At 40.6% G+C, this 13199-nt stretch overlaps 2 protein-coding genes across 3 annotated transcripts in view; one reads left to right on the plus strand and one right to left on the minus strand.

Moving 5' to 3' along the window:
• Nucleotides 1-13199, plus strand: part of NEURL1B (neuralized E3 ubiquitin protein ligase 1B) — a 442008-nt gene that overhangs the window by 61269 nt on the left and 367540 nt on the right. The gene's annotated exons all lie outside the window — the stretch shown is intronic.
• The window catches only part of SH3PXD2B (SH3 and PX domains 2B), a 134785-nt gene continuing 126848 nt past the window's right edge, over nt 5263-13199 (minus strand). For both annotated transcript variants that reach the window (XM_063292398.1, XM_063292397.1), the window contains one exon: nt 5263-9835. In XM_063292398.1, coding sequence (XP_063148468.1) covers nt 8300-9835 — 1536 coding nt within the window. In that variant the 3' untranslated portion in view covers nt 5263-8299. The remainder of the gene's footprint in view (nt 9836-13199) is intronic.

Genomic DNA, 13199 nt, shown 5'->3' on the forward strand with positions numbered 1-13199 from the left:
CACAGTCATGGTTTCACTTAGTGACTGCTTTGCTTAACCAAGTTGCTAGTCCCAATTATGGTCACTAAACAAGGACTACCTGTAATAGAAATGTGTTTCACAACCCCTTTTAAAGGAATTCCCACAATTACTTAAATTCAGATATAATCCCAGATGGATACTCTCTTACAAAAGAACTCTGCTATTTGGAAACGGAAAGTATTTCGATATCAGTATAATTATTTTAAGAGTTCAAAGCTCAAGTTATTGCCAGCATCCTTTATCAGGCCAAGGAATGTGGGATGTGGTGCAATTGTGTCCATGTGTCTTTCCAAGGAATCCAAAGATGAGGATTGACCTTTATCAAGCCTTATGTCTGGGGTGTCCTAGTGGGGGGCTGACAGGATTTAGCTAACACATTTAGTTTCTTGTCCACAACCTTACTTCCATCTCATACATTCTACCTAATCCATTACATCTCAAGAAATACTGGGAAAGTGCCAAACTGTACCTTACACTAGTGTCTGAAAAGTATTTCTGTACAGTGAGATGGAATACACCCCATAGCAGTAATCAACCTGGAAGGACCATGAGACCTTAAAAACCTTCTTTTTTATTGTGGTGGTGTGTTGTGACAAGGATTATCATCATCCTTGTCACAACACCATTATCTTTCAGTATAACTGGCAGGGGTGGGGGGAAGACAAGCAAGAGATACTGACATTTCAGCCAAGTTTCCTGTAATTCATGGGGGGTGGGAATCCCATAATGGGATTCTTCCTCTCAAGCTGTCTTAATGCAAACAGCAGTCTCATACCTTTGACCTCCTGACGGAAGAGGAACAGGGTTTAAAGTCCAGTTTTCTAGAGGTGGTCATAACAGGCACCCAAGCAGCCTTTTGAATTTTCACTTTTGCTTCTAGCCAAGTAAGATCACTGCTCTGCTTCTCTCAGATTTGCTCAAAGGCGGAAGAATTAGCAAGAAAAAAAAGGAGCACATACCCTTGGAACAGCGCCGCATAGCGGCCAGTTGAAGCAGAAATACTTAAGGAAGGTGCACGTTGATAAAAGGAACGGAAGCTTCTTTAATTTTTATTGACCACACCATAGCCCTGCTTCTCTTTCACTGTTGCCTTATTCTCTAGTAGACTGGTCCTACACCGATAGGCAAATATGCTTAGTGATCATTCTTAACCCCAGGACTTCAAAGCTGGAATGACAATACAGTACCACTCCTGGCAGGGCATTTAGAGGATCATTTCATTTAAATGCTCTTTCCTACAGCTGTTTTCCTTGCTGGGGGAGCACGCTGGCTGCTAGCACTGGCTGATTTAGCTTGCTCACCGCATTTACAGAAACAAGAGCTAGAATGCCAATAGCACTGACCTGACCAATATATTTATTCACACCCATAGAGAAAAACAGTTCAGTAACGAAGAGAGCTTCTTTTCTGCTGCATCACACCAAATATCCATGCAGCGTAGCTTCAGGTTTCCAACAAGGGCCAGCCACTGTCAGCCATCTTCAGAATGCTTGCAGGCTCTCACAGAGAAGTCCAGGGTGAATTTAAGAAATAATGGTTCTGAGGAACCCACAAACACATATTGTATGCCTTCTCTTGTTTTTGTTCATGCCTTCTCTTGTACTCTGTTGCAGTTACTAAAGATACAAAGTGGGATTCGCAACAAAAATACTGCTCTGTAAAATGTTCCCATTCCATTCCCCAATCCATTAACCTTTTGCTTTCCTCTGCCAACAGTCAGCCATATTCAGGCCTCATTGGGGGTCTAACTTGAGGGTTTTTCCATAAAGGCCTTTTTGCCCATTTTAGGATTCTCCTCAAACCTGCCGATATTGCCTTCTTCAGTGTCCGAACAATGCCATTGTATTACAGAGAAAGTAATCCCAGATCAGAGAGCTATGATCTGGGATTATATAGGCAGGGGGATTAATGACAAATCCATCCTCCTAGGTCAGATTCCACATATGAATGGGCTAATTCCCCCAAGCACAATTTAAGCTAGTAGCAAATATCTGCTTAACCTGAACTCTGTAACTTAAGCCTGTATTGTGTGAAGAATGTATTTGGGCCCTTTGTTTACAGGGATTTGAAACCTGCCTTTCCAGAAAATTTGCAAGGCTGGTAGCAATAAAAAGCAGTGTGTAAACACAATAAAAAATAAAATTAAAATAATTAAAGATAATTGTACAGGAAAATTAAAGTCAACTTATCCATTAGGCTGTTGAATAGAAAATGGAGGAAGAAAAAAGGTAAGCATCACCCAGGAACAAGCAGGTTATATGCAAAACATTTAGGATCTCTATAATATCACTGCCAATACAGATCCTTATGGGATCCTACTATTTAATACCTCCATCCACCTATTTTTTGAAGGAGTAACCTTTCATCCTCCTCTGGACTTCTTATACTTGAACCAATTAACAGTGTTAGATGACCTGTCCCCTGGCCCATGACTTATTAAGATATTTTTATTATTTAAAATGGGTATTTTCAAGGAACCTCAATAGATTAATGGGAAAGAATCTCAGCATGAACAAGATTCAGTCTATATATTTAACTCAGATTTGTATAACGTAGTTCATCAATTCGTTCCAGCTGGTATGGCAGGAAAAGAAACGGTGGAACTGTAACTAATACAGTTCTCCACTGTGGGCTCTGTGATTCATCTATATGGGTTAAATGCTTGTTAGAACTTTCTAGAGTTTAAAGAAATGTTTGGCAAGAGCCCCACTTTCCTCTACATCGCAAACAAGGCTTAGCTCCTGCCAAATCCCTTCAGTTTATTTTTGATTGTGCATCCTGAAGCCAGTTGTCCTTCTGCTTCATCAGAATGAACTTGTTCTTCTTTTTTTAATCTTCTCTCAGCAAGTCTTCAAAATATAGTTGTCACTACAACTCTTTGGTCAAATGTAGAGCCAGTTTGGTCTAGTGGTTTAGGTGCTGGCTAGAAACTGGAGACTAAGAGTTCTAGTCCCACCTCAGGCATGAAAGCCGGCTGGGTGACCTTGGCCCAGTCATTCTCTCTCAACCCAAGTCACCTCACAGGGTTGTTGTCGTGGGGAAAATAGGAGGAAGAAGGAGTATCTGGTATGTTCGCTGCCTTGAGTTATTTATGAAAAAATAATAAAGGCGTGATAGAAAAATAAATAAAAAGTAACGTAATGGGAGGAGACTTCAGCCTTATTACTCTAAGACCCCATTTTTGACTTGTGAGATTAATTTTCCCCACACACACACCCTCCCTCTCATGGGCATAAGCTGTGTATTTTTTGCCTCGGTAAAGGTTATACAATAGATATTGATAAGGTTTGTCACAACCACTCTTCTTACTTGCAATCTACGCTGAAGATTGGAGTTCCCTCATCTTTCTCCAAGCCACCTACTTTGTTTATTCGTTTAGTCGCTGCCGACTCTTCATGACTTCATGGACCAGCCCATGCCAGAGCTTCCTGTCGGTCATCAACACCCCCAGCTCCCCCAGGGACAAGTCTGTCACCTCTAGAATATCATCTATCCATCTTGCCCTTGGTCGGCCCCTCGTCCTTTTGCCTCTCACTCACCCTAGCATCAGCACCTTCTCCAGGGTGTCCTGTCTTCTCATTATGTGGCCAAAGTATTTCAGTTTTGCCTTTAATATCGTTCCCTCAAGTGAGCAGTCTGGCTTTATTTCCTGGAGTATGGACTGGTTTGATCTTCTTGCAGTCCAAGGCACTCTCAGAATTTTCCTCCAACACCACAGTTCAAAAGCATCTATCTTCCTTCTCTCAGCCTTCCTTATGGTCCAGCTCTCACAGCCATATGTTACTACGGGGAACACCATTGCTTTAATGATGCGGACCTTTGTTGTCAGTGTGATGTCTCTGCTCTTAACTATTTTATCGAGATTTGTCATTGCTCTTCTCCCAAGGATTAAGCATCTTCTGATTTCCTGACTGCAGTCAGCATCTGCAGTAATCTTTGCACCTAGAAATACAAAGTCTTTCACTGCTTCTACATTTTCTCCCTCTATTTGCCAGTTATCAATCAGGCTGGTTGCCATAATCTTGGTTTTTTTGAGGTTTAGCTGCAAACCAGCTTTTGCACTTTCTTCTTTCACCTTCATCATAAGGCTCCTCAGTTCCTCTTTGCTTTCAGCCATCAAAGTGGTATCATCTGCATATCTGAGATTAATGTTTCTTCCAGCGATTTTAACTCCAGCCTTGGATTCCTTAAGGCCAGCTTGTCGCATGATGTGTTCTGCATACCAGTTGAATAGGTAGGGTGAGAGTATACAGCCCTGCTGCACTCCTTTCCCAATCTTAAACCAGTCCGTTGTTCCGTGGTCTGTTCTTACTGTTGCTACTTGGTCGTTATACAGATTCTTCAGGAGGCAGACAAGATGACTTGGTATCCCCATACCACTAAGAACTTGCCACAATTTGTTATGGTCCACACAGTCAAAGGCTTTAGAATAGTCAATGAAACAGAAATAGATGTTTTTCTGAAACTCCCTGGCTTTTTCCATTATCCAGCGGATATTGGCAATTTGGTCCCTAGTTCCTCTGCCTTTTCTAAACCCAGCTTGCACATCTGGCAATTCTCGCTCCATGAATTGCTGAAGCCTACCTTGCAGGACCTTGAGCATTACCTTACTGGCATGTGAAATGAGTGCCACTGTTCGATAGTTTGAACATTCTTTAGTGTTTCCCTTTTTTGGTATGAGGATATAAGTTGATTTTTTCCAGTCTGATGGCCATTCTTGTGTTTTCCAAATTTGCTGGCATATAGCATGCATTACCTTGACAGCATCATCTTGCACGATTTTGAACAGTTCACCTATATAGCTCCAAAATTGTATGCTCCTCCTATCTTTGAAAGTTTAACTGAATTCACCAACACCTGTGGAATCATCTGTGAGTTCACATAACTCATCTTCCCACCCCAGTTGATCTCAGGTGACCTCACTGTTCTTTTAGATTCCCTGTGTTGATTTTAAGAAGGGTCGAAGCACAATTGTCTTGATGGTGGCTTGCATGCTGTGGCTTCTTCCACAGCAACCATTTCAGATTGTCATTTATTGAATAAAACACCTGAAGAGCATCACTTCATTCCTGAAAATCTAATCACAGTCCCTCTAGAATCTGTGCAAATCATGCACTTAAAAAATAGCATCACATCCCAAGTACCTAATTATGCCTTTGTTGCTGTAAAACACACACACACACCCAGATGCATTTGCCAAGAAATATACATGAAAGAATAATTTTAAAAAGGCAGTGTAGCAATTCTGCTTGAAACCAGTCAAGCCTATTTTTTATTTCTTTAGCTTAAAAAAACACACACAAATACAATCACCTAGCCTTTAATGCTGGAAGTATACATGAATTTTACATAGGCTACATCTACCGTTGTCAAAAATCCCCTCCCCATAAATCCCACCCAATTAACGTACAGATTGATACAGACTGATACATAACATTAAAAATTAAAACAGGCTTTTAAAGACTGGATGAGCCTAAGGCCATTGAAGAACATCCCAGTTAGAAGGCTAGGAAAATGACACTGGAATACATGAATATCCTTTACTCCAACGGATATTTGGTCAATGAACTTGGAAAGAAACAGGTAATGGGGCAAGTTTCACGTTATGGCATCAGGTTATCCTTTTCAGAATGATATACCTTTTGGCATAAGGCAACAAAGTGTTGAGGCAAATATTAGCTCAACAACTCTTCTCGTATCCCAGCAAGACAGGTCTTCATATCTGTTCTATCCCATGTAATACAAAAAGTGAGGCACAGATGTGTAGTGTAATGGCTTCCTTTCAGTCAGAGTGCTTTATTAGCCCAGACCATCCTGATCCCTCAGTCTGTTTTCTGAGAAAAGTCTTTCAAGAAAGAAATATGGAAACAACAAGAAATACTAGAAAGGAGTCTTAGTCTTTCCTACTTTAGAAATGTCTTCATTTTTAGGACTATGGCAAAGGAAGGGGGTTAGGATCACAGATGGGTAAGTAATACTGTACAAGGAACATTTCTTTTAATACCAATTGTTTAAGTATAAAGGCATAGATTTTGAAATTAATATTGCTAGACCACATACACTGAATAGTGCCAAGAGGGGAACTAAGGGATAGTTATATGTTGAACAAATGTTGCAGAATAGCAAAGGTTCAACCACTGCTTAACAGTAGCAAGAGACTGATGGTAAAATTAGGGCAAGGTCAACCATGACGAATGGTAAGATTTCTACTTTTATGTAGCAGGATGTCCCTCAGAATGACTTCTGTTAATCTCATATCTAACTGATGGACAGATGAATTGCACCCCTATAATGAGATGTCCTGTATCTGTCTAAGCAATAGTCAAACCAGCCTGCCTTTGAGAAAAATGCAGCCACTTAAACCCCAACTGATATCCACAGGTAAAACTCAGAGCTGGACTGAAGCTGATTTAACTTCAGCAAATTAGTGAGATTCAGCTCATGGGAGCCCACTAGGCAAATTCCTGTACACAAATGTTGTATTGCCTTTCTGAAACTAGTCTTTTCTTTTTCTTTTTTGTTGAAATCCTTTCAATACAAGTTGTATGGTTAATTTCTACATATCAGATTCTCACTCTCTAGAACCACACGGTAACTAAACAGGTGAGAATTACTGAAAATGTTGTAGTCAACATCTCTGCCTCATCCATTGCTTTAAAACATGCATGGCTATAGACAAGAAGCCACAACTTTTTTGGCATGTTCACACCTCAGGTGTTTATATGAAATGAAAAAAAAGTTTAAAAAGCATGCACACGTTTATTTTCATCAGGCTTGTCCATTTAAGTATACACAAGTATTGAGTAGAAAAGAAGCTGGCCCCTACATATTTTAGAAGAACAAGTTCCACACAGTTATCTTCATATTTATGAATCCCCTGCCTCTTGGCTATAGCTCCAACATTGAACTACATCCTATTAAATGGCCCTTGACATCATGCATTTCTAAATCCAGTTCACAGCGCTGAACTTGCCATAACCTGTCACTAGGAGACCAGAATTTAAACAGGCCTTTGCCTAAGATAATTCAAGCAGTTCCCACAGCTCTTAGTTGTGTGCTGTTCTTTTAGGCTGGCTGCATGTTTCAAAAGACATTGCATTCTGGCTTACATTCTCAAGAAGCACAAAAGTGGGAAAACATGCTTTTTGAAAAATGTCTCACAGCAAAATGTATGAGGAAGAGATAATAGGGGTGAGGTAAATCCTTCGTAAAATTCTTTAGTCCAACTTTAATGTTAAGGGCTAGAAAGGCTTAGTACACCTTGGAGGGCTCCCATTCTGTTACCTTCTAGATTTAGGAAATAAGGAGCTAAATCTAGAAGGCTTAGAAGATTTATTTGCAGATGCAGGTAAAAGTTTGGCAGTGCAGTTCTCAAAGAAGCAGCATCAATCCTTTGACCATGCTTATACCCAACAGTATGGACATGGACAACCTGTGTGCCATGTCCTCTACATTTCCTGAAATGAGATTAAGATACTGAAAAATCCAAGTGATACAGAGATCTGCACTGCAGAGAGTACACTGAACTTCATGAGCAAGTCTTATATAAACACTAGCTGTCATATAAGGGGCAGCTATGGCAGATGCATTGTTTGTATCAGAGGAAAGTACACAGACAGAAGACTAAAAAACGCCAAAACAACAACTGGGATAGCTCTTTGCACCTAAGTACCTACTATGGAATCATATTACAGTATGTATTCTCCTTGTCATGAAGCTCTTTAGCCCATGATTATATTTAATGACATTAAATGGCACATGACATTAAAAACAAAACTTAGCCAGAAAAGTGGCTCTCTTATTCTCCCTTTCCTTCTTTGGCTAGTGGGACTGACTTTTCTTTTTTCCCAAGCTACTAAATAACAGGTCCCCTCTCCATTCCCCTGGAGAGGGGCTTAATGGAAGTCAATATTTTGAGATGTTCATCAGCCAGTCCTTTCAGCCAGGTTGATCTATACCACAGAGAAACCGAGTAAGGTATTAAGAGGCGGAGGTGGGGAGATGGGGGAACATTCCTTTTAAAATGTGAAAATAGTTCAGGAAATGAGTTACCTACAGAAGGAAGAGTAGCCTAGTTATAATACTACATAAAGGCATGTTTCCTCTTGCAATCCATTTTGGAGACATACCCTAATTGGAATGTTTGGTATCCCAGATACTTTGCTTTTTGTTGTTTTTAATAGAGTTGGCCTTATGAAAAACTATAAATAAGCTAATTAAATATTGCAGTACTAAATGGGGATTGTTGAGCTGCTGTAATACAAAGACAACAACAGGACTACGGCTTTTTTCGGAGATAATTGGAAGGAATCCAGCCTTCCCAACATGGCCCTGCTGCAAGGACTTTGCAAAACCACCAGCCGCTGCTATTCTTCTCACGGACTTCAAATACAGTCCCTTCTTTGAAGCTGCTGGTTTCTTCATCTCCTTCAAAATCTGCCACAGCCACGTAGAGGGCTTCTTTGGAGACATCCAGGTTGGTAACTGGCATGGGTACTCTTTCCTTCTCCACAGGCTTGGGTAATGGCTTTTGGCCTGAGCTGCTTTTGGTTTTGGCTTCATCTGGGCCAGGAGATGGCAGGAAAGCTTTGGCTTTTGGCGGAACCAATACTGGCCTGCTGGACACTGGGACAGCTCGGACTTCAGGCACTTCCTTTGGGATGACTTTATGTTCTGCAGGGGGGGCAAATGAAGCTGAGGGTGCTGGCACATTAGCTTTCTTAGGAGGTGGAGGCCTTCTGGGAGGTACTATTGGACGTTGAGGGGGTTCCCTAGGTACTGGAAAGCTGCTCTTGGGTTCATTCTCACCTGGCTTTGAGGAACCCACAGGAACTTTGAGGAAAGGAGCTTCCTTAAAGATTTGGCTGTCAGGTCTAGAGGGAGGCCTAATCTCCACATTTGGCTTTTCCTGAGATTTGACAGAAGATTCTACTGGAAGTCCACTGTTACTGAAGGCACTCTCATTAATCACAGGGTCCTGTTCTGACGGCTTCTCTTGCGCCTTTGCAGGCTTGAGCTTGCTCCTCAGATTGCAAAGGTCTAATTTATTCTCTGACTGAGGAGGATCTGTCCTAGGGGCAGGTGCTGGCTTCGGTCTGATCTGAGGTTTTGATTTCAGGAAAAGGCTTGGAGTAGGTGCCTCAGGCTTATCCTCTGGGGGCTCAATCTTTGGTTTCGCTGGCTTGACTATGGGCCGGAGGTTTGGCTTCTTTACTTCTTTTGGAGAAACCTTATGGCCACACTCAAGACCCATTTCATTTTTCAACTGGAACAATTTGCCCTTTTCTGTTTTGAGCTCTGGCTTCTTGTCCCTTGGAGGGACTGTCTGCTTTGCGGGAATCCCAGGCAAAATCATGCCAGGAGGCTTTGGAGGTGGCCTCTGCTCCAACCTTTGCCTTTCCATTAACTCCTCTTCTGATTTAATTATGGATTCCTTCCTTGGAGGAAGACTCGGTTTCTCTTCCATATCCCGATCCCCTATTTCCTCATAGCCAACACACAAAGAAGCATCACTGTTCTCAGGCAAAGCATCCTGGGAGCTCTCCTTCCCTTTCCATTTGATTCCATATTCTGGGCCATTAGGTGGTGCTTCAGGCAGAGGTCGAGATGGCCCAGCAGGGTCTCCATTAGAGCTGTTCTCTGCTGTGCTGTCACCAAGCTGTAGCTGTGCCATTTCATTTGGTAATGGTGCCAAGAAATTAGGTCTACATGCATTGCTAGTTTTCTTGTATTTGTCAATAAAAGTAGCTGGTGCCCAGCCTTCCTTCTCCTCAATCTGAATATACCACCAACCACTCAGGTTCTTCTCAATTACCTGGAGAAGGAAATAAAGCCACCATTCCTTAGAACTTTATAACAACTGCATTACTAAAACTTGTGAGATTAAGTTTAGCATTAAGATTTTAACTGGTCTTTCTTTTCCCCCTTATATTGCACATAACAGACAACTAGCCATCCATCTCCAGCCTACAGATTCATCACCATAAACTAATACTAGGATATTGTAGTATGATTAAGATAGCAGTAGTGCAGATCATAAAACAGAGAAAGTGTTTTCCATTTCAAATGGCATTACTGATTCTAATTCTACAGCACTGACCTAAGATAAGATTAGAGTCTCAGTTCTGTGCCATTATACTCTCTACCGCATGGATATTGGTTTTGGTTTAATTAACAAAGGTGTGATTGTTAGCATTTATCATCATCTAGAATTAAAGTTAAGGAGCTGCTAAAATTTGCAACTTTCTTATGTTAAACTTTTTAAAAATTCTTCTTGATAAGAATCTTTGCTACTGAATTCATCTGGACATTTGAAGGTTCAGAGAAGCCTATCTAGCTTCTGTACAATATAGGGCATGGCCAAAGTACTAATGATGCAAGCCCAAGTGATAAGCATTTCCAGATAATTCATGTTCCTGATTGTGAAATGAGCTGTTTTCCTGGAAGATTTACATATCTAAGCATCTGCAGGGCATCTGAAGAAGTGGTCCCAGCTGACTTCTGCATGTGGTACAGGAATCTCTGAGATGACAAGAAAATAAGCAGTCGCTAGATGTCAGTATTGAGCCATTGGTAAAAGTGCACAGCCAGGATATCTGTCACTGAATCAGTAGTACTCACACTTCTGAATTTAAACCCAGGAATACATTAACAGGAGGAAATTCTCCTATAATTTAGGAGTGAATGGATGGCAGATAAAATCTCAATTTCCTCATGTTAAAAATATGTTATATGGGAACACAGAAAATTTGCCTCGCTTGTGGTGTACCTTTCCCCAGTGCTACTGGTTGAGTTCAAGGGGGACAGCCCTCTTGTATTTATAAAGTTACATAAGGGATTCACACTACAACACCAGAAGAGTCTTAGTACCGCATCTTCTAGGTGAAACTCTTCCAGTCTGATTTGTTCAGACATCTTTTATTCTTGTCAAATTTAAGTGGAGAGAAGCAGCATCTTGTTTCCTGGAATATATTTCAGACTCAAGCAGTGGAGGTGGAAACAGTTGCAACAAAGAACAAACTTTATCAGAAAACTACGATTAAATGCAAAACACATAGCCTATTAGATCTGGGTAAGTTGTTCCGGTAGGGAATGGTGGACTGAGCAGCTGTGCCCGCGGGCTAAGCAGGCAGAGGTGACAATGCGGCAACTTTTTTTGGGCTCAGGCAGGTTTTCCTGAAGCCCAGAAATGGATCAAAGAGAACACCTGGAATCATCCCATCTGTCCTCTGAATGGCTGCTTGTAGCCAGAAGTTTTGCCTTTGACTGGTAAGAGCTTTTAGCTTGGAGGTGGAGCCGTCATCATTTTCCAAGCTGCACTGGAGCCTTAAAAGGACACTAAGACCGGCCACCCCATTTCTAAATCACCAATTTATATGTATTTTTAAGTATGCATACCCTGTGTCAGGGTCGGCACAAGAACAGTGTCAAGTCAGTATACTCCAAACTCCAGTTCTTTATTGCTGTCACCATACAGACAGAATCTTGCCACACTAAAGCTACTCTAACTGACCTAAGGGTAAATAACCTGGGAGACTCTAGGGCGGAGCTACCTTGAACCTCTTAACTTTCCCAGCAACAGACTCCTGACTGTGAATCTTCTTATCTGCCTGGAATGCACTCCCTCCTTCCTGGGAATCAGTGGTGGCACTTAATTCCACCACACTAAGAAAGGCTTTCTACAGCAAGGAGAAGCTGGCTGTCTTGGTGCTTATCATTATTTTTGGGATTACTTTTTAAAAATTCTTTTTTAAGTTTTGGATTTTGTTCTTCTTCCAAATATAAAGGAGAATTGAGAGTAAACAATTGTTTTCCTGTATTATTTTTGTATTAAATTTGAAGATATTAGCATTTTCCTACACGTTGAATCAGCCTTCCATCCTTCCAAGGTTGGTGAAATCAGTACCCAGCTTGCTGGGGAAGGTGACGACTGGGGAAGGCAATGGCAAACCACCCTGCTATAATCTGCCAAGAAAACATCATGAAAGCGGTGTCCCCCCAAAGGGTCAGACATGACTCGGTGCTTGCACAGGGGAACTTTCACCTTTCACACCACATGTTGAATCAGCTGATTTGAACCTTCAGCTTTGTGTTTCCAGTTTCCTTGGGAACTGTCTGCTTATCTCACTTTTGCTTGTGTAAATACATTTTGGAACTTTTCCGTATCTTCAACTTTCTCTGGTTAAGCTCGTAAGGGGTGCCATAATCTACTGCATGAGACATGGAAGATTTTAAACAGATTTCTTCTGACTTCTACCAAGCTTTTATGCAAGATATGAATAATAAATAAATTGAATAATAAATAAATTTGAATAATAAATAAATAAATAATAAAGATATTCAGGACATTGTGGAAAATATGAGATCTAAAATGTGCCATCAGGTTGGGGATGTGGTGGATGAAATCGAGGAATTCAACTGTGATAGGAATGTTTCTTCTAAGAGTGAGATTGGGATTTCTATTGAGATGCTGGATGAAGATTGGATAGTGGAATTAGAGAAATTTAAGGGAGAGAGAGAACTGCAAGCAACAAGTGAAACTGACTTCTTGGTGGAATGCCATGAAAAAGAAGGGGTCATTATGTATGGGAGGTTTTTTGAGGAGAAGCTGGAATTTCTGAGGGGGACAGTTGGGCTGTTTGATTTTTTCAAGAGAAAAGCTTTGTGCACATTGTGGGGATATGTAAATGCTCCTGTTTATTTTGAAGTGGGATAAAGGTTAAAGGATTTCTATCTGGTTTGCTTTAAGGGCTTGATTATGTTAACTATTAAGTATAATGGCAGACAATTTATGTGCTTTTTAATTTGATTTTTATTATAGTAGACAGAAATGTATAGAATAGTAGTAGGAAGGGAATAATTAAATATGTGTTATCCTTTTGGAGTGGAACAGTTGTTTAGGAGGTCTATGTGATTTTTTTTTATTTTACTATAAGGGGGAGGAGTAACTGTACTTAGTGATTTTTATTATGTGCTAAAGTGGAATGATTTATAGAAATAATGTGGTTTTGGTTTAATATAGAGTTTGAGATTGATTATGGAAATTTTTCAATATCCTTGCTGTTAAAAGTCAGAAGCCACTTCTTTTTGTAATTTTGAAAAAAAAAATTCTCTTGTGTTTTCACACCTTTTTAGTTTCTCTTTTTTGTAGTTTTTATCCTTGTTTTTTTCTAGCTTTT

Source organism: Candoia aspera, chromosome 2, assembly GCF_035149785.1.
Source record: "Candoia aspera isolate rCanAsp1 chromosome 2, rCanAsp1.hap2, whole genome shotgun sequence".
NCBI classification, from domain to species: Eukaryota; Metazoa; Chordata; class Lepidosauria; order Squamata; family Boidae; genus Candoia; species Candoia aspera.